The 26581-nt window shown below is 36.2% G+C and overlaps 1 protein-coding gene across 1 annotated transcript in view; it reads right to left on the reverse strand.

The window, feature by feature from the left end:
- Positions 1–26581, reverse strand: part of LOC103530705 (dynein heavy chain 5, axonemal) — a 157844-nt gene that overhangs the window by 79723 nt on the left and 51540 nt on the right. The window contains exons 41-50 of the mRNA XM_030444932.1: positions 24637–24815; positions 20880–21067; positions 19527–19721; positions 13338–13472; positions 12141–12330; positions 8813–9030; positions 7451–7762; positions 2553–2642; positions 2224–2460; positions 1541–1708 (exon numbers count right to left, since the gene is read on the reverse strand). Coding sequence (XP_030300792.1) covers positions 1541–1708; positions 2224–2460; positions 2553–2642; positions 7451–7762; positions 8813–9030; positions 12141–12330; positions 13338–13472; positions 19527–19721; positions 20880–21067; positions 24637–24815 — 1912 coding nt within the window. The remainder of the gene's footprint in view (positions 1–1540; positions 1709–2223; positions 2461–2552; positions 2643–7450; positions 7763–8812; positions 9031–12140; positions 12331–13337; positions 13473–19526; positions 19722–20879; positions 21068–24636; positions 24816–26581) is intronic.

Below are 26581 nucleotides of genomic sequence, written 5' to 3' on the forward strand. Positions count from 1 at the left end.
TCATGAATTAATAGTGTAGAGAGTCTTAAAAAACACTCTAAGGTATTTACTGTGATGTATACCGATACCTTACTCAAAGCTGAAGATTGCTGCAAATTACTGTCTGAAAAGTCCTTAGTTTTTCATGAAGCCAGATGCTTATATCTGGAAATTTCTCTTTCATGAGGTGTAGCAAGACAAAATTCTAGAGAAGGTAAAAGCTGAAGGGCAACACTTGTGAAGGAAGTCAACTTTCACTTCTAACCTTAAATGCAGTCAAATATCTACTGGCATGTAGGAAGGAACATACTCGGCTCTATAGAATAGACAGTGTAAGCAACTCCCAAGAATCAGCTCCAATTATTTTTAGGGACAGGAATGGCAGCTGAATGCTGGAGGTTGCCAGTATCTGGCCAAAATCCAGAATGCACAATATCAAGACCACCACCCAGATCCCGCCTCTTCACTCTGCTAAAATAGTTCTCCAGCTGGTGCCAGGAACAGGAGTTGGCACGACACCAGCCTGCGTGTTGGCATCAACAGCTAAGCTGAAAAAGTAGTATTAATGGCTGCTGGCATCTGTACAACTCACTTTATGTCAGGGCTCAGACAGCACATGGCTGAGGGACACAAAGTGGCTCCAGATTTTAAGAAAGTCAAAGGTCAGTTTAGTCCAGTGTTTTTCAGATATTTCCAATTTCAAGACCTCTGCAAAACATCCACTCGAGGTACAGATGCCTGTATGGCAAATTCAGCTGTCCCAGCAGTGGAGTGGTTTTATTCAGCTGCCTCTCATTGGCCAAAGAGTCAACAGATTCCCCTGGAAATCACAAACATGCTGAAAACCATTGCACTTACATTTTTTGAAATAACAGATTCCAAGTTTGGTAAGACATCTGGGTTTGTCCAGCCTATTGATTATTGTGTTTTCTGCAATAAGTTACTAATTTTTTAACGTGTCATGTGATTAACCTGTACCATTTTATAATATGGAAAGCATATGTTTGTTAATTCAGTACAAAACCTGTAATTATTTTCTTTTACAGAAATAACAATTTGTAATTTTCAGTGAAGGAATTAAGAAAGCAGATAACAAACACTAAATTTACCCTCTGGAAAATTATGCTGAGAAAAGAGGGAAGTTGTTTATTTCTCCTCAGTTTGGCTTGTGAAGAAAGCCTTCAAGCCATACAACTAAGGTGTATGAAAGATCAGCTGACACATGGCAACAGAGGGAGAAAAAAATATGCTCCATGGAGCAATGTTTCTCTTAGCAAAACCTTCAATTTGACTTTTCAAAAGAAAAAATAGTGTATGGAAGACCATTTTCCACATGACCTTGTGGCCACGGATAGAAGTTTAACTCTTCATACTAACATATAAATATTAAGGGTTTTTTGTGTACAGACAATGTGAGTACTGAAAAAATGCTTCAGAATGTTAGTATGTAATTTGAAGAAAAATGAAATTACTCTTACATTTCAACATAACATTTCTGAAAGTGTCAGTTGCTCCAATGCTATCATACAATGATATTACATATTTTTTCCATTCCACCTACCTTTATCATAACTGTTTTTGCTGTTCCCTGTTCCCCAATTAGCAGAACAGCTTTTCCTTGCTTCATGATAGTGTGCATCAGAAAGCTGGTTCGCACACTGTCTACATTTGGAACTAGGATGGAAGTATATTCAGGTACTGAATCTTTAGGGTAAATATATTCAGGGACCTGTGTAAGAAAGACATTCAAAAAGTCTGAGATTTTCTACCTGCCCACACAATCACTTTGCATCAAAAACCAAATGTACTTTATAAAATGTACATTAGCAATATTTTTATTACTGAAAGCAAAGTACTCATTTATAATCAATCAGTATTTTGCCAAGTTTTTCCTAAAAAAGTGTTATACCAACATTTCATTTTCATTCCATTATACTCTATTACAAGAAGACAGCTTTTCCTTGCTGAGAGTTCTTAAATAGCAGGGCAATATGCAGCAGACAAAGCTAAGATCACTTTAATTTCCCTTACAAAGCTACTTCAAATGCATATTCTATTCTCTGCCAAAGGTATTTATGAAGAAAAGAAAAAAATCTTTAAAAAAAAAGAGAAACTCTAGAGCATTTGGTAGGGTTAATCTTCCTCACAAAATTATGCAAAATTATGTTTTAAATAATATGCCTTTTACCAGATTCCTTTCTCATATGCTCATTAAGAAATCTTACCATGTCATAGCATACAAACCTGCTTTGACCAGTGCTCCCATTGGCCACAGGCACTGATAGCAAATTCAAATATGGTTTCTTCTCCAGTCACAGCTGGAAGTTCTTTCACTGCAGAGTGCTTCCTTAGGAACAGCTCCATTTTCAGCCTGTCATCTGGTTCCAAAAGAGCTCCAGCTGACCACATTATAGCAAAAACAAAGAAGCGAGTAACATGTTCCTCACTGAGCTGCCCCTCGTATGGGTCAGACAGTAAACCCTGCAATGAAGATGTCAGATGTAAAAACTGCCCTTCTAGAACAATGTCCCAGCACAAACAACCCAAGGAGACAAACTAAATGTCATATCTACCTGTAGGAGGTCAATAGCTTGCTTGATGTACATACATTCTAAAATCGGCATTTTTGGTGTTACAGCAGAGAAAACAAAATCTATCACGTCCTGGAAAGGAAAAATATCACTTAGAGAATATATTTACCATTTTTAATGATATAATTTATTCTTAAATGAGGCCAATTCTAGGATTATAAGTATGCATATTTAGACCATGAAATTTTGCTAAGAATAACCTATTAAAAAATAACTTTGACATACCCCAGTCAGCAAGATTATTCATATGAGCTCCATTGCCATTTTTGCAGTGGGAATCTAAAAGCACCAGAATTGTTAAAATCATAAAGATATTACGCAGAAACTCACCAAAATAAATGTCTATCTGCCAAGACTGCACCATAATATACCTGTCCCTCTTTAAACCAATATTCCTGTTTTTTGTAGAACACTTACAGGATCCAAAGAGAATGTTGCAATTGATTTTAAAGAAATCTGGACCTTCCTCATGTTAGTCCAGTGATGGCTCCCATGCCTGCCTTTTCCAAGCATTCTGCAACATCTTTAGCAAAGTTTAAAACTGATGTACAGTTCTCTCTGGGATTTGTAGTGCAGAGTTATTTTAAAATATCAATTGCCATCTCTAGTACAGACTGATGTAAATTATAACCCTATCTCATCTTCTTTTAACAAGTTTTATTAAAGTCCCTCCCTGTGGGTTCAATTTACATCTGGAATTTTCATAAAACACTGCCTACTCAATTCTGGGAATTAAAGCACAACAGAGACACAACTATGAAGATACTAATTTCAGAGGATTTCCACTTGTGGCTCCCAAGTCCTAAGGCAATTAAGACATTCAATCAGCTGTAAATTGATGTAAATGATCACCTGGATATTTTTAAAAATCAGTGAGATGCTTACCTACATATTCACAAGCTGTTTTCCAATTTTCAGCTTATTCCTTTTTGTCACTAAAATAATCTTATGCCCTATGCTGAGTATTTACTGGCACAGAGACCGAAGATTTTAACTCATCCTCCTGACTTCCATCTCGCTAGAATAGTGGGTAACACACACAGCAAATATTATGAGGAAAAAACCTCACTTAAGCCTTTTAATCTAGAATAGAGCTCATGAGTAAGTGGTCTGAGAAAGAAGACAGGGGATACATAGGAGGAGGGAGGCTTAGAAAACATCACTTTTTATGTTATTTCTTGTTCAAAAGTGCTTCCACCTCTGTGTGTTGCTTTTTGTAGCTTATCCTCTTAACTGTGTGGTTTGCCCCCAGCAGCACACAGGGTGCTCAAGTGGCAAATGGGAGGTTTGTGGGTTCCACAAGGAATAGGTAGAAATAAGGCACTGAAGGCTGTGTGTGAAATTTGCCTCTAAAAACCTTCAAAATTTGGACCTAAATCTCTCCAAGATTCAGTTTCTTCATCCTTAAAATAGTCTAGATGTCTCACAGGGCACTGCAAATTGTTTAATAATTGATTGGAGATATTCAGAATAAAGATATTTCATGAACCAAAGTAGTCTTTGCTTTCAAGAGCCAGATTTTCACCAGAAGGAATTTCATCATACTTATTATTCCAGTGAGATCTGAGTAATTCTCTGCGTTTATGAAAAAGTAAAATAAGTCCCATATATGCTAATACATCATTACTATTAATTTTAAAACAACACACAGAAAAAAGTAGGATGCAAGATCAAGACAGCAATTAGCATGAATTTTAACTACCCATTATTGTACTTTGCTTAGACAGAGGGTATGGAAAAGATTAGGCCATGATAAATACACACAAATTGCAAAGAGTTTGGGTCAGGAATTTGCTATCCTTTTAGAGGAGACCACAAAATTAAGGCAGATGTTGCCCATTCCACCCAGTGTACTGCGGACCTCACTGGACTGTAGGATGCTCAACAAGAAGTTGGAAACATACTCAAAGGGTTTAGACAAGCACAGGAAGAACGAAATGATGAAAAGTTATTAGTATTGGGAATATTAATTTGAACATCAGCATTCAAATGTTAAAACTGAGAAACTCTTTAGATTATGTATTCAACTCTATCCTCCAGAGCCAATAGCAGCTTTTACCAAATAGGATTAGGGGGTGAGATTTAATGTAGAATAGGTCATGTCTGACACAAGATTTTATTAAAAAAAAAAAAAAAAAAAAAGTATGATTTAAAAGGAAAGAGTGTAATTTAAAAATCACTAGATTTTTTTTCATTTAAACAATACAGAAACATGCTGAAACTGATGTTACTCATGTAACATCCATCACTGGTTTGAGCTTCACACTTTGCAGACAAACTAAATAACATCACTCAGGTAATTATTGTAATTATCTCAGTTCTTTGAAACCGTCTCAGATAATTACTTCCATCAGCTAAGCATTTCTGTTGCTTACAGGCAGCAGCATCATTCACACACAAGAAACTGGCAATATAGCTTCTAAATTTAAGAGAGTAGAGACCTTAGTTAGGGACAGAAGTTTATTTGAAATTACTTGAATTACTAAAAAAATTACTGAAGGAAATGCTGCTGAAAAGAAAGAACTGGGAAAGGGAGGGTGAAAGTCCAGTTCTTCACATCACTGTTTTAAAAAAAACTCTGTGGAACAGAAAGGACTTAAAGATAATTTCAATTCAAAATAACTTTGTTTTGCAGGTGTTATTTTGGTAGGTTTTTGTTTGTTTTTAATTTACCCTTATCTTTTGGGCTACCTCTTGTCTTCTATATAAAAACTAATGGCTTACAGTGAAATTTATAATGTAGATTACAACAATAAATACTTTCTTCCATTTGTTCACAACTATATTGTACTATTACTGTTCCATCACTAATAATGTTTATATCCAATATGCAGACTTTCAGGGGCAAATATTATTTTTTAAGGCTAAATAATGTGTGTTTCTTGTAGACAAACCTGTATTACTGCAGCAGTTGTATTACAACTATTTTGGTTGGATTTAGTTTTATTTCAAAAATTCTTTATAGTTATATTTAAAGACTGATTCTCCTTAGTTGCTGTATTTCCAACTATACCCCAATCCTCATTTCCTTCTATAGATAAGATATCTGTAAGCTGCTTATATCCACACTTTTCTTTTTAGCCTTACATTCAACAAGGTTTGTATTTGGGGTTTGACTACCACTGTTGATGTATCTCATTTCACAATTTCTCTTTTAAAATTTATTCCTATGTTTGCTTGTTTGTTTGTTTTTTGGTGGTGTTTTTTTTTAATTGGGAAAAATAGTAACTATAAAAATACCTGAATACAAAAGTAGTGTTACCCTCATCTGTAAAATCATCATTATGGTTTCTATTATCTGAGAAGAAAAGATAGCTCATTAAAAGTGAAAGAAGACTGACAGCATGACAGCTTTCATTTACATTTTGATAGTTCCAAATGCAGCCTTCAGCACAGAACTAACTTTGTATTTCACTGCATTTTTATCTCTCAATCTAATAAAATACACATTTTTCTGGACTACTGCTATTGCTGCAGGCTTGGGTATTTCAAACGTGGTTATTATTTTTTCAGAGCAAGTTGTTGTGTAAAAATAAATAGAATTGTGGCAAATAAGCAGTAAATTGACATCCATATACATTACTTTGGAAGCATATTTTAAAATTCATTATCAGAATTGTTTGTTCTGCTGCTGCAGTAAATACTATGTCATATTATTATGTTTTGGAGGTAAAACAAAATGAATAGTTTGTTAAATATTGGTTTTAAAGTAAATGGCCACTGAAATGAAACAGATCTGTAATGAGACATTTGTTAAGGCATTCCAAAATTTGCACTTATCATGAGTTATAAAGAAACTTCCCAATATGTCACTCAAAGTTCATTAAAAACTGCATTTGTAAAATCCAACAATGATGGAAAATATTACAAGATAAAGCCCCATGAAATCCAACACCAATTATACTGGTAAACTGGCAAGAGGGAGCCAAGGGAAAAGTAAAGAATGTAAGTTGCATTTGTTCCACAGATGTTGAGGAAATCAAAAGATAGCAACAGTGAAAGACTGCAAAACAATAGCTGTTTCTTTTTTAAAAAATCTGAAGAAAAAATTTAGAATTTCAGTGTAATTGAAAACAGTATATTACTGAGATTATGCTTCTACATCCACTATTGAGTACAACCATCCATAACACTAATCAAACCTTTTTAATGATTCTGTATGCTAAGGCCAGATGGAGGGGAAAAAACATTCAGAATTCTCCCTTTGGATCTGCTGTTTGAACAGCTTAGTCAGGGAACGTATCAAAGTGATGCCATCTCAAAAATCTCCTTCAGAACAGAATCATGGGTTATAAAACCAGAAAAAACAACACTATAGTCATCTGGGCTGGGCTTCAGAACACCACAGAGCATAGAACTGCCTTTAATTGGTATGAATTATAGGAGGTCTTTAAAAAATAAGCAATGGGCCAAATGCATTCTTTTTGCAGCAGAAATTGAGGAAGATTCCAACAGAGTGAATCTAACTTAATATCTTTCTGAATTTACTTCTTCAAATTTAAAACAATCAAGGAAATTTATCCATTCCCTTTATGCATTTTACCTCTATCAAGAGGTAAAATTTCAGTAAGAATTACAGCCAAACAGAAGTTCTCTGTTTTGCCAACATACATTATAAGATAATCATAGATTGAACAATTCATTGCCAACAAACCTGTGCAGACAAAACAAAACATCCAAATCATTCATCTGTTACAGTTTCACTCATTCATTAATGTTAGAGATAATTTTCCCTATTGCTTTAAATCCTTCATCATTATTTTATTGCATAAACAAAGAGAAGTAAATAATAGCAAAAGCACTGAGGAAGAAAAAATGCTTCATTAAATAAAGAATAAGAAATGAAATATTTTCCCCTCTCGAGTTCTTGAATTAAGTACCTGAAACACAGCATTAAAGCAGTTCCATAAAACATCTGAGTATGTAGTAGGTAGTGTTTGCAGCCAAGCTCTTAAAATAGGCTTCCAATCTAACACTGAAGAACTCATGAAGACCATCCCGTTACGAGAAACTGTTGCAGGGGAAGCATTGTCAATGTTGTGAGGTTCAAAAATAATTTTGCAACTGGGTGACATTGGAATACGATCTCCATTGGCCAAAGTAAGGGTCTTATTATCATCCAGAACAGAGTTCAGATTTTCAATCCATATTGCATCAACAGGGCCATCCAAAACTATCCAGATATGCTCACCCTAAAAAAGGGAGACACAAGCACAAGCAACATATACAATGTTATATATACAATATATATACCTATATATATACACACACACTATATATATATATACATATACATATACACACTATATATACATATAAACACTGTATATATATATATATATGTTTATATATATATATTTTTATATGTATATATATATATACAATGACCAAAAAGATACATTTACATAATCCCAGAGAACAAACTCTTGGATCTAAATTAGAAGTTATAATTTGGTGCTGATAAGCTCAGCATTATCTGCAGTTTTTATAATTTGCTCAGTGATTTTAACTCTTCTTCTTTTATCCTGTGTCACATCAAAAAGTGTATTAAAGAACAGTGACAAAACTTAATTGGGAACATTCTAAGTATAAAGCTGTCCCTTTCTGCTGCACAAATACATCATCCAGTCCAGCATCCAATAAAGTGGACTAAATATTTCCCATTAAATACAGTTATAGACACAAGCAGTCAGCCCTTGTGGGATGTTACCTCAGTATTTCACATAAAGCTTCACATTTGCCACGTGAGAACTGAATGAAACTTTGAAAGATTTCACTGTAATTACAATTCCAAGAAACATTGTCTGCAGGTTTGGTAATGGAATGGAAATGTCTATATTGACAGAGCATCTTCCATTCTGCTATAATTTGTGAAATAGAGTGGCAATGACATAAAACCAGACAGAAGAATTAACATTCCTGTCCTCACATCAAAACACAAAGTAGCTCTTGCTTTTGCATTTGAATGACAGGACTACCTGCTTACAGAAGGAAGCAAAACCCTTAAAATCTTTTCCAATTTAGTTCTGGAAACTCAAGTACTTGGAAAGCCTTGTGCTTTCTGGCAGAGACATGCAATTGTGACTCTGGAGAACAGTTATTCAGACACAAGGCAAAACTAACACTGTATTTTCCCATCTGATTTTATAATGCAAGATATTTCACATAAATTACAGTTAATGAGACCTTACAGAAAGAGTATTAAATGTCCCTATTAACCACCATGCTACAATACCCATTACCTTCTTTGCTTTTAAAGTTTTTCTCCATAATGTAGAGAAAATACCATCTGTCCAATCATTTGTAGCAACATCAAGGGTACCAAACATCTGGGAAGCTGTGATTGCCTTTGGGTTCATTCTCATCTCTTTATGAGGAGCACCACAATCTGTCATTGCTTTCATCAAAATATTAATGCATTTTGTCTTTCCTGCACCAGTTGGACCTAGAGTCATCATACCTTAAAACAATACAAACATGGATTAAAATTAAATGGCAAAATGCCATGCTACCATCAAATAGTTCTTTGCATCAACGATCCTTGCTTTATTTTTTCATAAGTCAGTGCAAAAAAAAAAAACCAATGTTTATCACTCAACTTGCTAAGTGTTGACTGAAACTGAATTTTAAAATATTGTTAAAAGACCTCTATGAATGTATGCTCTGTTATGATAGGCATGTCTATGTGGGTCTGCATCCTCCCTCAAGCAATTCTGTTTCTTTTTCTAATTGGAAAAGACAACTGCCTTTTGATGTTTGCATGCAATGACATTGACATGATTGGTAGTAAACAAAACCACTAATTTCTAAACGTATTTAGTGAGAATGAGTAGTTCCCAATGATATAAAAAAATCAAGTGTACCTTTTTAAAGTAAAAATAACAAAAAAAAATGTACCTTTATTCATTCATGTTGAAATTTAATTGCATTACTCTAACATAAACAACAGTTAACATCAATCACACTTTTACTTTCATCAGTGAATTGCCTAAGGAAAAGAAGCCATGTCTTCATTAATGATGACATTTTGATCCTACAGTTGATCCTTTTTAGTTTTATTTTCTAAATCAACAATTCAAGAGGCCCAGAGACTGTCCAAAAGCAGACGGGACATTCAAACTTAGACTTCTAAATTTATGTAAAGGAGCTAGAGAACTACCATTAATCCTAAAGGAAACTGGATAACATAGTCCTTAGGTGGCTTTGAAAACCTCTTCAACAAGGGTTGAGGTTATTTGTGGAACAAACAATCCCAAACCCAAGTTACAAGCCTAAGCCAGTACAATGCAGATTGCCTCTAAAACTAAAGGAAAATGAGAATTCCTAAATACTGTTTGGGTCACCAGAGAATCACTTACTCATGCCTTATGCTCCATATGGAGAGATTTAATCTAAGCCCCTCAATACTAACGAAATAGCTTTTCTGCTAGTTTCAACTACATTTGGATCAAATTTATGCAAAAGAAATTTCAAGATCCATGGCACTGAATCTCCATGTATACATGTGCCGTGCCTGTGTGTATAAGCACACCATTTGCATGTATTACTTCTCTTTCAACCAAGAGAAGTCATGTATTTTACACATTTTTCCTGTTAGGATTTCATATGGAACATTGAACCTGGATGTAAATTATTAACACAGCACAGCATTAACCATTTCTTTCATCTAACCAGCAATCTGAACTAAACCTTTGCATAATTAAGATCTCATACCATGCTATGCAAATGGGTATTTCCTTTTGTTTGTTCTGTTAGCTTAGGCTTATTATTCACTTATTATTGCATTAAAATGGAGGATAAAAAGGATGGCACCTTCATAAATCTTTGTTACTTTGGTTGCATTTCCTTTATATTTTTTCCTTCATATATGAAAAAACCCTTAGTTGTTAGAGCTTGGTGGGATCAGGGACATTTCAAAGCAGGTTTGTTTCCTTTTTTTCTACGCCGCTATGAATTATAAACCTGGGTTTAATACTATCTTTGGTACCCATCCTAAAACAGGATGAACTCTACTCATTAGCCTTTTGTGCACTGTAAAAATGTATTTTCACTGAATCACAGAGTAGCTGAGATTGGGAGGGACCTCTTGAAGCCACCTTTGTTCAGCCTCCCTGGTCCAGTAGTAGGTAAGCTTATTTCTAGTCAGGTGGGGCTTTAGAAGGTAGGGGTGTCCAAAAGAACTGATTAATAGTCAGCACCACTTCCTCCAAGCTTAAGATCTGTGCATCCCTATGAGTAAGAAATCAAGCAAAGGAGAAATGAGACCTGCATGGATGAGCTAGAAGTTTCAGAAAACACCAAGTGGAAGAAGGAAGTTTAGAGAATGTGGAAAAAAGGGACTGCCTACTTGGGAGAAATATAGGAATGCTACTGTTATAAGAGTATTCACAGAGGCAATGGGGAACGCTAAAGCCCACTAAGAATTAAATTTGGAAAGGGGTGTCATGGACAACAAGAAGGGCTTCTTCAAGTGCCAGTGGACAACAAGTTAAGAATGAGCCAGCAGTGTGGCCTTGTGGCCCAGAAAGCTAGTGGCATCCTGGGGTATTATCAAGAGGAGTGTGGCCAGCAGGTCAAGGGATGTCATCCTCCCCCCCCGCTTTGTGCCAGCGAGGCTGCACCTGGAGTGCTCTGCCCAGTTCTGTGCCCCCCAGCACAAGAAGAAGAATCCAACAGAGGTCTGTGAAAATGATTAGTGCATGGGAGCATCTCTCTTGTGAGGAAAGGCTGAGACCTGGGTCTGTTTAGCCTGGAGAAGACTGGGAGAGGGGATCTTACAAATGCTTATAAAGGCAGACGCAAAGAGGATTAGGCCAGATTCTTTTCAGTGGTTCCCAGCAACAGAACAAGGGGCAACAGGCACCAACTGGAACACAGACAGTTCCATCTTAACATAAAAATTCTTTACTTTGAGGCTGATAAATCACTGAAACAGGCTGCCCAGAGAGGTGGTGGACTCTCCTTCTCTGGAGACTGTCAAACCCTGCCTGGACGTGATCCTGTGCAACCTGCTCTAGGTCAATTTGTTTGAGCAGGGGGGTTGGACTAGATGATCTGCAAACCTTTAACATTCTATGGTTCTAAGACCATATTGAACAAAAAGAACTTGGAATTGTGCTGCATTCTTGGTAGTATATATCAAAGTAAAGCTCTGAGAGATTTTTGTAATCTTCTCAGCATCATAAGCTCACAATAACATTAAACGTGAGCTTCATGACTGAACTGTGTCTGAGGACAATTATTGTTTTCAGAACACTGAAAAAAATTGACTGTTTATGAATTGCAATGTATAATCCACATTTAACTTTTTTCACAGAAATTCCAGTCACTGAAGGCCAAACTCATATTTCCCATAAAAATTTCATACAACAGAGCTAAAATCTCACTATGTGTGCACTGCACACCAAAAAAATGTCTTAGGAGTTCTCTTGCAAAATACTCATATAGGCTTAAAAAATTGCATCTATTCAACTTTAAAATACATTTTTGTGGAAATAATTTGCATTCTCTAGCACATAATATAAAAAATATGCTTTTATGCAGTCTCAAAACCCCATCTAGCATACTAACCATGTCTGACTTTTTGAGTTTCATACAGCTGAATAAGTTTAAGTATCCATGGTGGATGATGAATAAGCCCTGCTTCCTCTGCCTGTTTCTGAATGGCTGACTGTAGTTGAGGATACCCAACTTTATCCAGAGTAATTCCAGGGAATAGGTCATTAATGAGACTCATAAATAAAGGTTCATCTTCATCCACCTGTCAAGGATAAAGTAAATTACATTATTGATTCATTGATACTATTATTACAGCTGTAAATAGTCTTCAGGAATATGCTACTTAAAATATGACAGTGGAAAATTCCATCTTTCCCAAACAAATATCATAATTATCAATCAGTTTCATTAAGTGAATTTCAGACAACAGAATCACAAGCAATAATTTCTAAACACTTAAAACTTATAAAAATGTTAACATTTTAATATAGTTTTCTTCAATATATGCATTCACAAATCTTCATTTGTCACACAAACCAGGAAGATTTATTCAAATTGTATTTTGCCTTTGATATTTTATGATTTTTTTTTCTTCTGTAAACAAATGAAGCATGCCTATAGGTTTGAACACATGTACCGATGTGCTGAATAGATTAATATCAGAAGCACAGTAATTGGCTCCATCACAAAACTAGCTCCCAAGGTAAATACACAGAGTACAGATATGCTATAACCTTGCAATTACCGCAATGAAAAGATGAATACTTTAAATAGTAATACCAAAAAATATTGGACTATAAAAGCAGGCATTAGCTGCTTTCAATTACCTTACTTAGAGTAATTTTTATGGTGTTCTGAAAAGGCAACAGACTCCTAAGATATTTATAAATTGATATTCTGGATTAAGAAGGATCTTTAATTACATTATTAGAAGTTAACACAATACATTTTTCCTTTTTCTCCTTCGATAGGGCAGAAAAAAATAAAAACAAGAGCAAACTGGATGACCAGGTTAGGTTCCCTAGATTCTGATGGTATTTATAATGATTTTTTCAGCTAAGACTTCTCATGTCTTTTCCTCTCTTTAAAAGACAAACCTTCAGAGTGTAGCTGTATTCTGACTCTCCACTCACTGACAGATGATATTAAAAGCTGCAAAATAATTTATCCAGCTGCTGAAGAAAAATGTATTTTCTAAGTGCATAATAAATACACCTAAAAATGCAAACAAAGTACTCATTTTTGGAAACATCACCAGCGTTACAGTACCAGTTTGGAAAGATTCATGTCCCTCAGAACTCTCATCACTACAGTTTTCTCTGGCTCCTTGGGATTAGATCTTTTCACTGCTCCAAGCGTTCTTAAAACAGACAGGATATTTCGAAGCCCGAAGTCATAGTGAACCTTGAAATAACACATAAGCACAATTGGTTCCACAAAGATTTAACATTTTAAAATCAAGAGAGGGCTGAAAACTAAACTGATTAATAATTATGCTCTTGAATTTCCAAACATCATTATTCTGACAGCTCTTCATCTTTTCCACAGAATTTTCAGTTCTGTTGCTGTCCTGAAGTATCCTGAAGACATTATCCAGTGTTATATGTCCGTATCTACAAGCTATCCCTTTTTTGCGGCAGACTACCACTTTTACAAGTCATCTGTAATAGCTTCATCTTCTGTAATTTTCCTAAATTCATAATCTGCAAAATGCACAAACAGCAAACCACAGATCTGCAGATTATCCCTCTATTTTCAGCTCCTGCAAGGACTGTTGCTCTCTTGATATATGGTACTGGGATTTCTGATTGAGAGGACCAGTATCTTGCTGATATGAAGAAACATACTGAAATTATTCAGATATAATTTCTTCTATGTAAGCCTATCCTTTTCTGTGCTTCATGACTTTCTGCTCTGTGAAGGATTCCATAAAAACTTGTTTCAGGACAGAAGGAATATTATTCCAACAGTCATGTGCACCATAGAGGTGAAACTAACCAGTCTTGGATTTAAGCAGGTAAGGGCTGGAACACTACAGATGCAGCTGCATATTTGCAGAGCCATAACAGAAATATTCACTTTATTTCAGCACTTGTACCTTAACATACAATTCTGTCTTAGTTAACATAGATCTTGAAATATATTTAAATGTTCTATAATTTGGTTCCTCTTCAACCACTGATGCAAATCCTAGAAGGAAAACTGTCAGCATTGATGCTGTAATTTATGGAGTCTCCACTAAGGCCAGCTGCTTGGGAAACTAAGTGATAAGACAAACATGGAAGGAGGCAGTAAAGATAGTATTACATTTGGAGAATATTTTCTCCCTCTGATCAGTCAGAAATGTTTTTGAGAACAACTGCACAAACCCTATTTTATACTATCTGCTGTGTGCTGACCTTGGCCAGATTCCAGATTCCAACCCAGCCACTCTCTCATCCCCCCCTGCTCAACAGGACAGAGGGAGAAAAGAAAATGAAAACAAAGTTTGTGGGTCAAGATAAAGATCACTCACCAGTTACCATCACAGGGAAAAAAGACTTGACTTGGGGAAAATTCATTTAATATTGACCAACTGAAGTATATTTGGATGGTGAGAAACAAAGTGAATATTAAAACAACACCTTTCCCCAGCCCCCACTCCCATTTCCCAGGCTGACAAATTGGAACAATACATTGAGTACAACCAAAATTTTGTGAAATAACTTATTGATTAGGTTTCCTGATTATATCAAGCTGGTGAACAAAACCACAACCAGATTCAAAATTACCAAGAGAAATTCAAATTATCTATGTGTGATGCAATTAAATAAAGTGCAGAATACTACATAGACAGAAATAATCAACTGCACAAACAAAGAAGAGCTATAACTCTTCATACAGTTAAGAAACAAGTCAGGTGAAGAAGAATTGTGTAAAAATATCTGACCTTGGAATGAAGCCATAAGCTCCCCAATGATTTATCTACAATTACAGTGGGCAATAAATATTAAAATGTCCTTTTTAGAACAGATGAAAGGACATTGCCATTGCAGTGGCAGTTCTGCACTATGCCCAAAAATTGGATTCCACACTTGCAGATTAACTCTACTGAAGAAAATTTAGAGAATAAGACAATTAGCTGACTAGAAAACACGCTGTACCAGGAAGATGTAAATCAAATTCTACTGTAGAAGTAGGAAGAGAAAATGTGTAGGATGAGTTATGATAAGTCTTCAATGTGCAAGATATGCCTGTAAAGAGGTAAACAGATAGAATAGACAGGAAGTAATGTACTTAACTACAGCAAGGAAGAATCAAAATAACTTTTCTCTAAAACTTTATCAACACAAGGAAAATGAAACTGTGGAACAGATTGCATGGGAAACTGCAGGCTGTAAATGGAAATGTCAAGGAAAGTCACAAAAAATTGTAGTAAATTATTTAGGTAAGAATTATTTTCCTTTTGTAAAGGTAAATGGACGAACACTCAAGGCTCCACCCAGCCTCATTTTCTTTTATTCAACCAGGTGCCACATTGTTACAGTTGAAAAGTTAGACATGAATGTTCAGCCAGGTACTGCCAGGAAATCTCATTTGCAGATGGAAGCATTAAGATAAAAGGATTAACAACTTCCTGTGAAGTCTGGAAAGCAAATTACATGTTGATGACAAAGTATGATATAATTTAGCAAATGATAATGTCCTAGCGAAATATCCAGAATCATGACATGACGTGTTTCTTTTTCTCCTTGCTAGATGACCGTAATTGACATACTGGAGTGAGTCCAAAAAGTATGACCAAGTGACAGGAAGAGATAATGGTCAAAATTTGCTGCAGGGGAAATTACAGTGGATTGTATAATAAAAAAATTTCTTCACAATGAGAGTGGTCCTAAACAGAAAAGGTGCTCAGAGAGACTGAACATCTCCACCCCTTCAGAGATGCAAAACTCAACAAGGGCATTATCAACCTGTTCTAAATTGATCCATGTTGAGTTATAAGAAGGACAAGATGACCTCTGGAAGTCTCTTCCAACTTACACAAGTCTACGATTCTATGGAAGTGATGACTTTGTTAAATTTGAAGAAACACATCTATCAAAAAATTTAAAATAAACTAGAATTACTTTTAAAGACAATTTTCTTGTGTGTTCCAACTGACTTACATGATGCAGGTTCAAAGCAACAATAATTTATTTTTCTTAATCAGTCTTCCAGTTTTAAAACTGCTTTGCATTTCAAGAATGGCACAGAACAACTAGAATTGACTGACAAAAGTGGATTACAAGCTATTCCATTACTGCATTGTTTGTAGCAGCAGGTAAATGTTTACACTTGGGCAAAATGGATTGCAGTGGTAGAGCTGATGCTCTTGTAAAGAAGAATTAAAAATCTGCAAGTAAAAATGTGAACAATAGAAGCATAATTTACTGTTGTGGGGGAAAAAACAAGAAGGGGGGCATCAGTGGTTTTCTCCATAGGAAAGCACATTAAACAGAGGGATTATAGCCTGGTTTGTTTTCAAGATTTGTTTTTCTCTACAGTTTCTATGGCTTTCTCCAATCTGGGTGAGCATCTGTGAAAGGAGGGAGTCAGGAACTTTAGCTAGAATTCCCATAACAAAGGCAAAGAATTAAGATGTGGGGGCTCTGTCAGAATAACTGTTTCACAGGTTTGTGGACACCTTGGGCTTCCTACATTTGCAAAGGTTTATTCTATGGTTTTCTTTACTGAAGGAGACGACTCTCACTTAGGGTGCCTTTGGCTTTTTGTGAGTCAGACTTCCTCTGTCTATAGAGTCTGCATTTGTGTGTGTAAAATGTCTGGAGGACTTCATGTATTCCTTCTGGCAATTCCTTTTAGATTTTGTGGAAGGTAAATTTAGCTGGTGAATACTTGGGGTTTTTTTAAATTTTCTTCTGTTGATGTATATTGCATTTGCTGGAAGCAGGCAATGTTCTGCCAGTTCCTATTGCACTGATTCCTTATATGACCCTGTTCTTTCAAATCAGCTGCCTAGATACCCGGGCGTATTTACTTCAAATTTAAAATTTACCATTAAAATTTAAATAAATAAGATCCATTGGGAAGGACAGATTTATATGCCTCTAGGAAAGCCTGTCTGTACTTTATAGTTCTACTTCTCTTGGTAGACATAAGCAATTTTTGTCCCACAGTAGTCTTACAAATATCTACAGTTCATGGGACTCCCATACCTACTCAGATGAACACATTAGATCTCATTTATCACATTAGATGATTTCCTCAGCCTACAACAAACTTTATGAGGAACTGTAGGAACTCAAAATATCCCATTACTACTGCAACTATGAATGCTGGTGGGGGGAGAAACTCTCAGCCAAAGGAGGAAGTGGTTGACTCAGTTGAAAAGCAAAAGATGCAGTCTGAGATGGACAAGAGAAACCTCAAGAATAAAAAGAACAAACAAAACAAAACAAAACAAACAAACAAACAAACAAAAAAACCAAAAAACAAAAAACAAAATCAGTTCAAAAAGCCAAAAAGCAGCTGTTCTCAAATGTATAAGGAAGGGCTGTGAGAGAAGCATCATGGCAAAAGCTCTCACATTTCCCTTGGGTAACCAGTAAAATTAGGTGCCAGCTTGAAATGCCTTTTCCATCCATGCAGCACTGAAGAAAAAAGTGAGAAATTAACTAGAGGCCTGTGTGCAGTTACACAGTTACAGTCTAACTGGGATGAGAGATATACTGTGCTTTCAAGACTGGAGTGCTGCAATGGATGGGTACAGATTACTTAGAAAGGACAAGACAGTAGGGCCAGAGTAGGAGTTGGCCTTTAACAGTGAAAGGCTATGCCTTCGGATGGCTGATGAGCCAATTAAGAAGATTTGGGTTAGGATTATTATATTATATATATATACATGTTATAATAATATATAATTATAATATATAATATTGTAATCAACATTGTGGCAGATGTCTGCTACAAACATCCTGATGAAGAAGTTCAGAAACTCAGCGCAGATGCAGCAATGGTCACATACAAAATGCTTTACATCATTAAGTTAGTTAAAATTCTTTTTGTATGCAGTTAAGTTTTGTTTGGTAGGGTGTGTTATTTTGAAGTACACTGTCCATGGGTAAAACAATTACAACAAGCAAAGCACTTTTTTCAGAGGTAGATGGCCAAATTTCTGATGCCTGCTTAAATGACTCTTCGATAATGAAGGAAAGAATCATGTCCAGGACAAAAATGACCACAAACTGAAGCAATGAGAAAACTTAATCCTATTGAAGCCTAGTCTGAAGGGAAAAAGAGAGATCTATATTGAATACTTATATTAATGCTTATATATATATATATATAAAATATTTTTAATATGTTGCTGACTGCTGAAGCTGTGCTGTGCATACACAGATTTCCTAAATAATGTCCACACAGTTCACTTAAGACTTGTAATAGTATCTTCTGGTAAATGCAGTCTATGAGCCTGATAATTATAAAACACAGGCAAATGACAGGACTGAGAATATGTTGGACAGCAACAAATGGAGTAACACGAGTGATGCTAGATCAATTCAGGATGATTCAGATTCCCTAAAAATGAATTTGAGAGCCAATAGTGTAATATGAAAGTAGCAAATATGACCCTGCAAAAGTTAACCTACAACATAAAGCTGGTGAATAAAACTCTCCCAGAAAAAGAAACCTGAGAGAAACAAAAATTAGAATTCAGTTTGGTTGTATGTATTGGGAGTGAAATTACAGTATGGAGAAATGAATAGAAATTCTTACTCTGAAATAAGGCCAATACAATGTACCACTATCTTATTCTCATACAGTCCAGGATTTCTGCATGGAAGTCAACATAGTCACTAATAAATATGTGGTATAGAACTGAGTAATATAATGGAGAATATAATCAATTTGCCCAGGTTCCAGCCTAGGACCCAACTAAAGCAGGTTTCTCATTTGAGCTGCTATCTCCCTACACACTTCATATGATCTCTTTTTTAAATCCTTCTATGGACAGCCAGCATATGGCATAAGCAACAGGCAGCTTTAAAAGCAGCTTTATCCTTTGTTTCTACTTAAACACTCCTACCAAACAGGATAGCACTTTTCAGGTAGCAGTCAACAATGTAGTGCCTTCTAGGCACTCTTCAGTTATTTACAGTTCTTACACTGTCTAACCAGTAAGCCTAGTAGTTTCTTAAATAAGGAGACTGAAAAATGAGTTCTCTACTACACACCATTCCTCATAATTTCTCCAATAATGACACACTGTTTAAAATTCATAAACTGAACTCCCTTTACAAGAAAGATTAGTTTGAAAAATAAAAACTTAATTATGTCAAACTCTTTTTTTGGAACTTGAAAACCCTATAAAATCAATAGGTTCATGAGTGTCAAAATAATCATATATTCTATGAAAGTATACACTCTACATTCCCTGCCACTGACAGCTTATAGTTGGACAAATGTTTATTTTACCTGTTTAGATAACTGCTCTTCACAGAGTTTGTAGAGTGTGTAGAATTTTTGACTGAGGACTTGGTTGTCTCGGAAACCGGCACTCGCCAGCTTGACTCGCATGATAATGCTGCGGTCAGGCACCATCATAGCAACTGTGCGAAACTGAATCTTCAGGTTTTCTGGAAGTTCCTGTCTTCCAGCATAGCCAGGGTTCTGAGAAATGCAAAATAAGATATTTTATAATGCAAGCAGGATAGGATGGTTTGTCTTCTCTGATAATTATTTGGCAAACAGAGGACCGCCTGCCAGCCTACAAAGGGTACCATTCATCGTGTCACAATTATACATCATTACACAGTTGCCTAAACTGCACTTCATGGAGTATGTGGTATCACATGTGTTGTTTGGAGATGCTCAAGACACACAGACCTCTTAGAGATCTTGTTGGAGTAATTTTAAATGGTTAGTTCCTCATGGTCTTGGTAGTGTTCCAGTGCTGGAGGTTACTGACTCTTATGAGAATCCCCAGACCATTTCAGTGCAAAGTCAGCCAAGCAGTGCAAGCCATTACTGATCATAATATAAACAAGCAGATCTGACCTTTCCATGAACATGTCTATGTCATTTGTGTGACTCCTGCATTGCTCAGCTGTGAGAACAGTAGTCACTGGCTATGCAGTGATAACTTGTTAAACTCTTCCAGCTGTTTACAAACTGTCTTTCCATTGGCCTTTGTGTGCCACTAATTTGTCCTTTTTTCAAATCAAAATTATAATTTTAACATCTGTTCAAGAGTAGGAAATCTTGAAATAAAGACAAATGCTTCCATATTGAGTTGTCAGGTAAAGACGGGGTGATAAATATCATCTTTTAAGGTACAATTACACTTTCCTTCTTCACCTTCTGCACTACTAGAAGCCATCATGAACCAGAGTGAGGGTTGTTTCCTCCCTGCTGTCATACAGAAGGATCATGGTCACAAGTTCTTTAAGGTGATGAAATACTGACCAGACCAACTACAGTAGTCCTTGCAGTGGTCAGCTACTTCTGTTTTCTTTTGGCAGACTTAGACTAAAATGATGAGGGTTTTAGCTTTAGTCTACATCTGTCAATTATTCAACTAATAAAGCATTTAAGGTATGTATTTAGTGATAAATTCATACCTCAAATCCTAAGGCGCAGTTGAAAGTGTGGGGAAGAGAAAATGCCATCATTTATTTGACCATATCATTGTTCAAACTACATTCACTATTTTCTAACCAACAGTTCCAAGGACTTCAACAGCAAAATTTCAAGGGGAAGTTTCAATAGGAAGAGATTTTTTATAACAATGCATATTCATACACATACAATACATATTCATACACATACCATAGTCAGAAATATGCCAAATTCTCTGTCCATGTCAACAACATCGCCATCAGTGAAAACGAACTGAGGTTTCTTATTTTTCTTACACTGAAGTACAATATATATCTGCTGGGCAGCTACTGATAAAACTGGAAGCTCAATACGGTTAAATTCATCAAAGCAACCCCATGCACCTGACTGAGCTAAACCTAAAAAGGCAAAAAGAAAAATATTTTTTAAATCAGCTCAAGCAAGAATAACTTATATACAAAATATAGCATGTTCTATGTAACTTAATGTAAAGTGAGAAGAACTGACACCATGAATGCAGAGTAAAACAACTCAGAATAAAGTGGTCTGTGCATTAATAACATAGAAAGAATTAACACTTGGAAGAAAGACAAGTAAACTTCACAAATAATTCTAGACTTCTACAGCAACCATAAAACAGAAAGTGTTTTAAAATATTATCTATAGAACCTAGAAGCATAAATGTGCATATAGCATAGAAAATCATCTATACAGATGATTTATACAGGGGGTGAAATTGTCGAAGATGATCTTGAGAGAAACCTACCTAAAGGAAAAACAGAGAATCTAATCCACAAACCACTACATTTCTGACAGAGGCAATGCAGCATTTCATAAGAATTAATTCATTTGTCAAAAATTGTTGGAGAGTAGCATCCTGCTGTCCAAGAGAGCAGAATCTGATGTCACACTTAGAGCTATTATTTGGAACAAGCCATGGAGTTCTAGACAGACATTGGTATCCATAAACATCATGAAATTAATGTCTTAGGAGTGAAGGATGCTTTCTGTATTATGTTAGCGGGATTGAAATAGGAGAGTCTACAGTGGCAGCTTTCCAGACCAGTAGTGGGAAACCTACGTCATCTCCTGCTATTCCACATCTATTTCACAAGAGACAAAGGCCAGCAGGTCTACACAGGAACTTTACAGATGCCATCTCCTCCTTCCCTAAAGCCCACACCAGAACTAGTATTTCCTACTCCACCTGAATCAGTATTTTAACTGGTGCAACAAACAAAGGTTCAGAGGTATCTAATTCATTCCACTAGGCTGGTAGAGCTCAGTTTGGCTTAAGCTGTTTGAAGGCAGTGCTGAATGCAGAAATCAAGCCTATGTCCAAGAAAAGGTCTCTGTGTTTGCAATGTTGAGCAACTATCATCAGAGCTTCCCTAAATTCGCATACTTTATATGACACTAGTTAAAAAAAAAAAAAAAAAAAAAGGGGTGGTTTATGTGTAACGTTATTTCCTTAAGACACTTAGGCTAATGGAAAAGAAAGTACTCAAAAATCAATAATAAGTACTATTAATACATGCATTGCCTCCTTCATTTTGTTTTCTCTTTCATGTTTTCTCTTCTCTTGTCTTTGCTCTGACCTGTTCTGCTTACATTATCCTCCTTCCCTTCCCTCTACTATTCCTTGTCTGATCTCTTACCCTTGAAGATATTTCTGTAGCAAATCTCATCTTACACCAAATCCCCTTGAAGCCCCTTTTATGTTTCTTCTCTGGCCCTCTTCTACTCTGTCCTATCTTTTACTATGATCAGTTATCATAGCCAAATCAATACTTGTCAGTTTTTGCACACTGCAAAAGAAATAAAAAATTAAAATAATTCTTATAGTCACTTTTCTTATATAGTCACTATTTACCTTTCTTATGCATATTAACCACTTCTTTTATTATTGCTGCATTAATTGATCCTTTTTACTCATGTAATATTGGAAGAATATTAAATAAAGTTAGTGGAGTAACATTAGGCAAAAAACAATACCAGCAGAACCAAATTAGCTTCTGATTTCTGTGATATTATAAAGAAAAAACCTGATCCAAAATAAAATAATTTGAAGAGAACAAAAAGTCACATGGACTTAATCACAAAATTTAAAAGCAAAGGAATACATATAAATGCTATAATGAAGTAAAGATTAAAGTAGCTCTATGGAGAGCTACAAAATTTGAAACATGAAAGATTCAGTATTACAGTCATTAAAAACAAATCAAGAAAGTTCCTTGACTTTAATGGTGTGGCAGACCTTTAACTAATGTGCTCCCTTATGTATGAGGAATATCAGGGTTCTGGATGCACCAACAGGCCTTAATTACCCTGAGCAGCCTAAGCTGAGACTTTTACCAACACTCTTTGTTTTCCATTCCAGGAGCTGCCTTTCAGCTCAGGTAGATCTTAGTCTTCAGTCTTTGCCTGAGCTCTGCTGTATGTACGGCTGGGCACATCCCTATCTGCTGCTCTCCTGACTCACTGACTGGACTTCCTGGAGGATCCCAAAACTATCCATAGTACCTCTAGTCCTGCCTTCTGATGTTTCTGACTGAACTTCCTAGGTGGACCCTGGACCCAGCTTATTTCATCTTCTCTGATGGTCACTGGTCAGTTGATGTTACGAGCTGTCACCAACCTGCCCTCCACAAGTGCTGTGTGACTGTGAAGTCCCATTTTGTTACATGTGTGACACCACTACTAGGATCCATTCTTAAAACAAAACAAAAATAAATACCAAAACCAAACAAAAACAAAACAACATTTTCCCATATCATGTTGTCTCTTACACTTTCTATAAATGTATTAAAGATTTTTGAAATTAATGTCTCTACAGAATAGTGAAGCGAGATTCCAGTCAAACTGTTTTTCTTGGGAAAGGAAAAAACCAATCACTTGTTCTGTAATGCCACCTGCTGTGTGGAGATAGGAAATCCAACTGTCAGACAAGGCCAATATCCCATAGTTCTTAATAAATTCAGTTCTTGCAAAGCTGCTGGTGTTTAAAACAAAAAAGGAAAGGAAATAGACACACATGCATACGCCCAGACATACGTACACAGCTAACAGCTTAGAGGCAGTGCAGTTTTGTTGTGCCCTGCCATGTTGCTGTCCTCACACAGAACATCATATGTCAAATACAGAAATGGAGTAAAAGCAGAAATCAAAGGACCCGAACTACAGAGTTCTCTGTGTCTAAGAAATGTGAGACACACAGACGAATCAGTACAGGTACACTACAAACCTGGTACAATGAACTTCACACAATACAAGAATCAGCATTGCTACTTCAAAATGCACCATGGCTGCCCAAACATCAATTTTGTTGAGTTCTAGAATCATCTTTTCTAACTCATATTGAACACCAGAATGCCATTAGATGAAGCAGTCAGATAACAAGGACTAATTACACAGTATTACTTAGCTTTTGTTGCATATGATGATAATACTGTGGCGTTAGATCTAAGAACCCAACTCTTGCAAAAAATGGTGGTATTCTGGGGTCTGCTGGACTTCATAACCAACAGTACCTATATCCAACAAAATAAATATAATGGGAGCCCACAGATACTGGATTACCTGACCACTGGTTGCATAATTAACTTCAAAGCTCTGCTTATCATTGAAAGCTGTCAGAATTTGACCACTACCTCAATTTCCTGTTTTCAATAAAGCTCTAGAGTTTTAAATAAGACACATAGACAGGACTAAAAGCGAAACAGAAAAAAGGACAAAGACAGCAAACACATGAAGATATATATATATTTTATATTTTTGCCTTATATATATATAAGCATGCAGGAAGAAAAAAGGAAAAAGGGAAAATAACCAAATATCAAGAAAAGTTGATGAGCACCTGGAAATAACAGAAACAAAGAAGAAAATACCCTAAGTAATTATTGCTAACTCACTAGTGAAGTGACAAAAATTTATGACTCTAAAATTAACAAACCACATTATTTCTTACCTTTATAGATACGGCCAAGTCCTCTGTAGTCCATTTGGTCTGAGCAATTGAAAACAACAACATACTTTCCCAGGCATTTGCCCATGTCTTTGGTCGTCTCTGTTTTCCCTGTCCCAGCAGGTCCTGCTGGTGCACCTCCCATACTCATGCCCAGGGCCTGTGCCAGTGTGATGTAACACCTAGAGACAGAAGAAAGACTTCTATCATTTTTTTTTTAGTAGAAGTTACTTGAAATTCTTCAATGTAATCACAACAGTTGTATTATACTGAGCTGGGAAAGGGGGCAGAAATGGGTGTGCTTCTCTAGAAAGTACCTTCCAACCTAAGCCATTCTATGATTCCCTGTGGTAAGTTCTCAAGTCACCCCCTTTGCACAGTGCAAAACTGAATTAACAGGTACCACCTTTGCTCCACTTGCAGAAAACCCATGTGTCCAGCACAGCGATGACTCCAACAACCCAGGAAAAGCACAAGCCAATTCTAAATGCTGAATGCCAAAATACTGTAGTATTGTGATTTTCTCACACACACCCTCCCTCCATCACTCAGTCTTACACTGCAGCACCCAGACCTGCTGGGTTTCTGCCTTTTTTTCCCCTTCTTCATACTCTCTCCTCAGAGCACACAAGATGGGCTCTCTGTCAGAGGCTGGAAGAAGCTCCTGTTCTTGATATTTCCATACCAGTAGTGTTGCTACACACATGAAATCCTTTTGTCCCAGGAGAAGAATGGATGAGAGCAAGATTCTAAAGGGCAACAGAGGAAGAAGAGGGGGGGACCCATGAGTCCTAGGATCACCTTCTTCTTGACAACCCCAGTTTCAAGTCTCACCTCCCCAGATGGTGTGGAGACTACTGCAGGATATGGTAAAACTCCTATTCTAACCTACATTAGCTCCAAAATCCCAGTAAGCCCATTTGACAGTGAGAGTCAACAGCTTTATAATGTATCTAGAGAAAGAAAATGGGCACTGAAAAAACCCAAATGCCAGCTATAACCACTTTTATAAAATAATATAGTATTCATTCTCATATAATAGCAGTAACAATGTTTTATCACTTTGTTACTCAGTAATCAGTTAACAGTTTACAAAAAAAAAAATACCACTCCTAATAATTCTACTACTGAAAAAGAGACAAGGACAAACTGTATACATAGTACAACTCTGAAACAGAACTTGCATTTCATTTTTATATCTGCCATGACGTGGTGTGTGTCTGATATGATGTTTCAGAACACTCAATTTCCGTCCCATTATTTTAACACAATGTACTAACACTAGTGTGCATTTATCATGTGCTTTGTGTTCTTTCTGAACACAAAATAATTAAACAGCCCTTAAATTCAAGTTGATTAATGGGAAGTAAAGATATCATTACCTGAAAATTGTCAGAAGCTCATACAAGTCCATATAGCAATATTAAAATAGTAATATGGAAAAAGCCTATACGGGGAATAAACTCTGATCTTGTGCAACACTGCTTGGTATGCCAGCACTAGAAAATACATCTGCTTCAAATAATCTTTCAACGTATGACAGCGGATAGCCACCAGTCCTGCAGCTCTGTTTGGCTCCTCTAGGTTTGCCCAAACACAGAATCACAAAATAACAGAAACACAGAATGTCAGAGGTTGGGAGAGACCTTTGCAGATCATTGAGTCCAAACCCCCAGACACATATTTCTGTTCATTTTTGTTATGACTATTATAGTCTAAACTCATTCAAATGACTCATTTTATTCAATAATGTCACTCTGCACTAGCTTTCAAACTCATCTGACGGAGAACCTTAAATCAGTCTCTAACTAATTAAGTTGCATTTTAATTCTGTGAACAGATCTTACATGAAACCATTTTCTTGATGCTGTCTCTCCTGGTGGGCAAGAAATTTGGCTGTGTGGTAGTGCTGCCATATCCACTAATTAACTGCTTGATTACTGCCACA

The sequence above is a fragment of the Calypte anna genome, chromosome 2, assembly GCF_003957555.1.
Source record: "Calypte anna isolate BGI_N300 chromosome 2, bCalAnn1_v1.p, whole genome shotgun sequence".
NCBI lineage: Eukaryota > Metazoa > Chordata > Aves > Apodiformes > Trochilidae > Calypte > Calypte anna.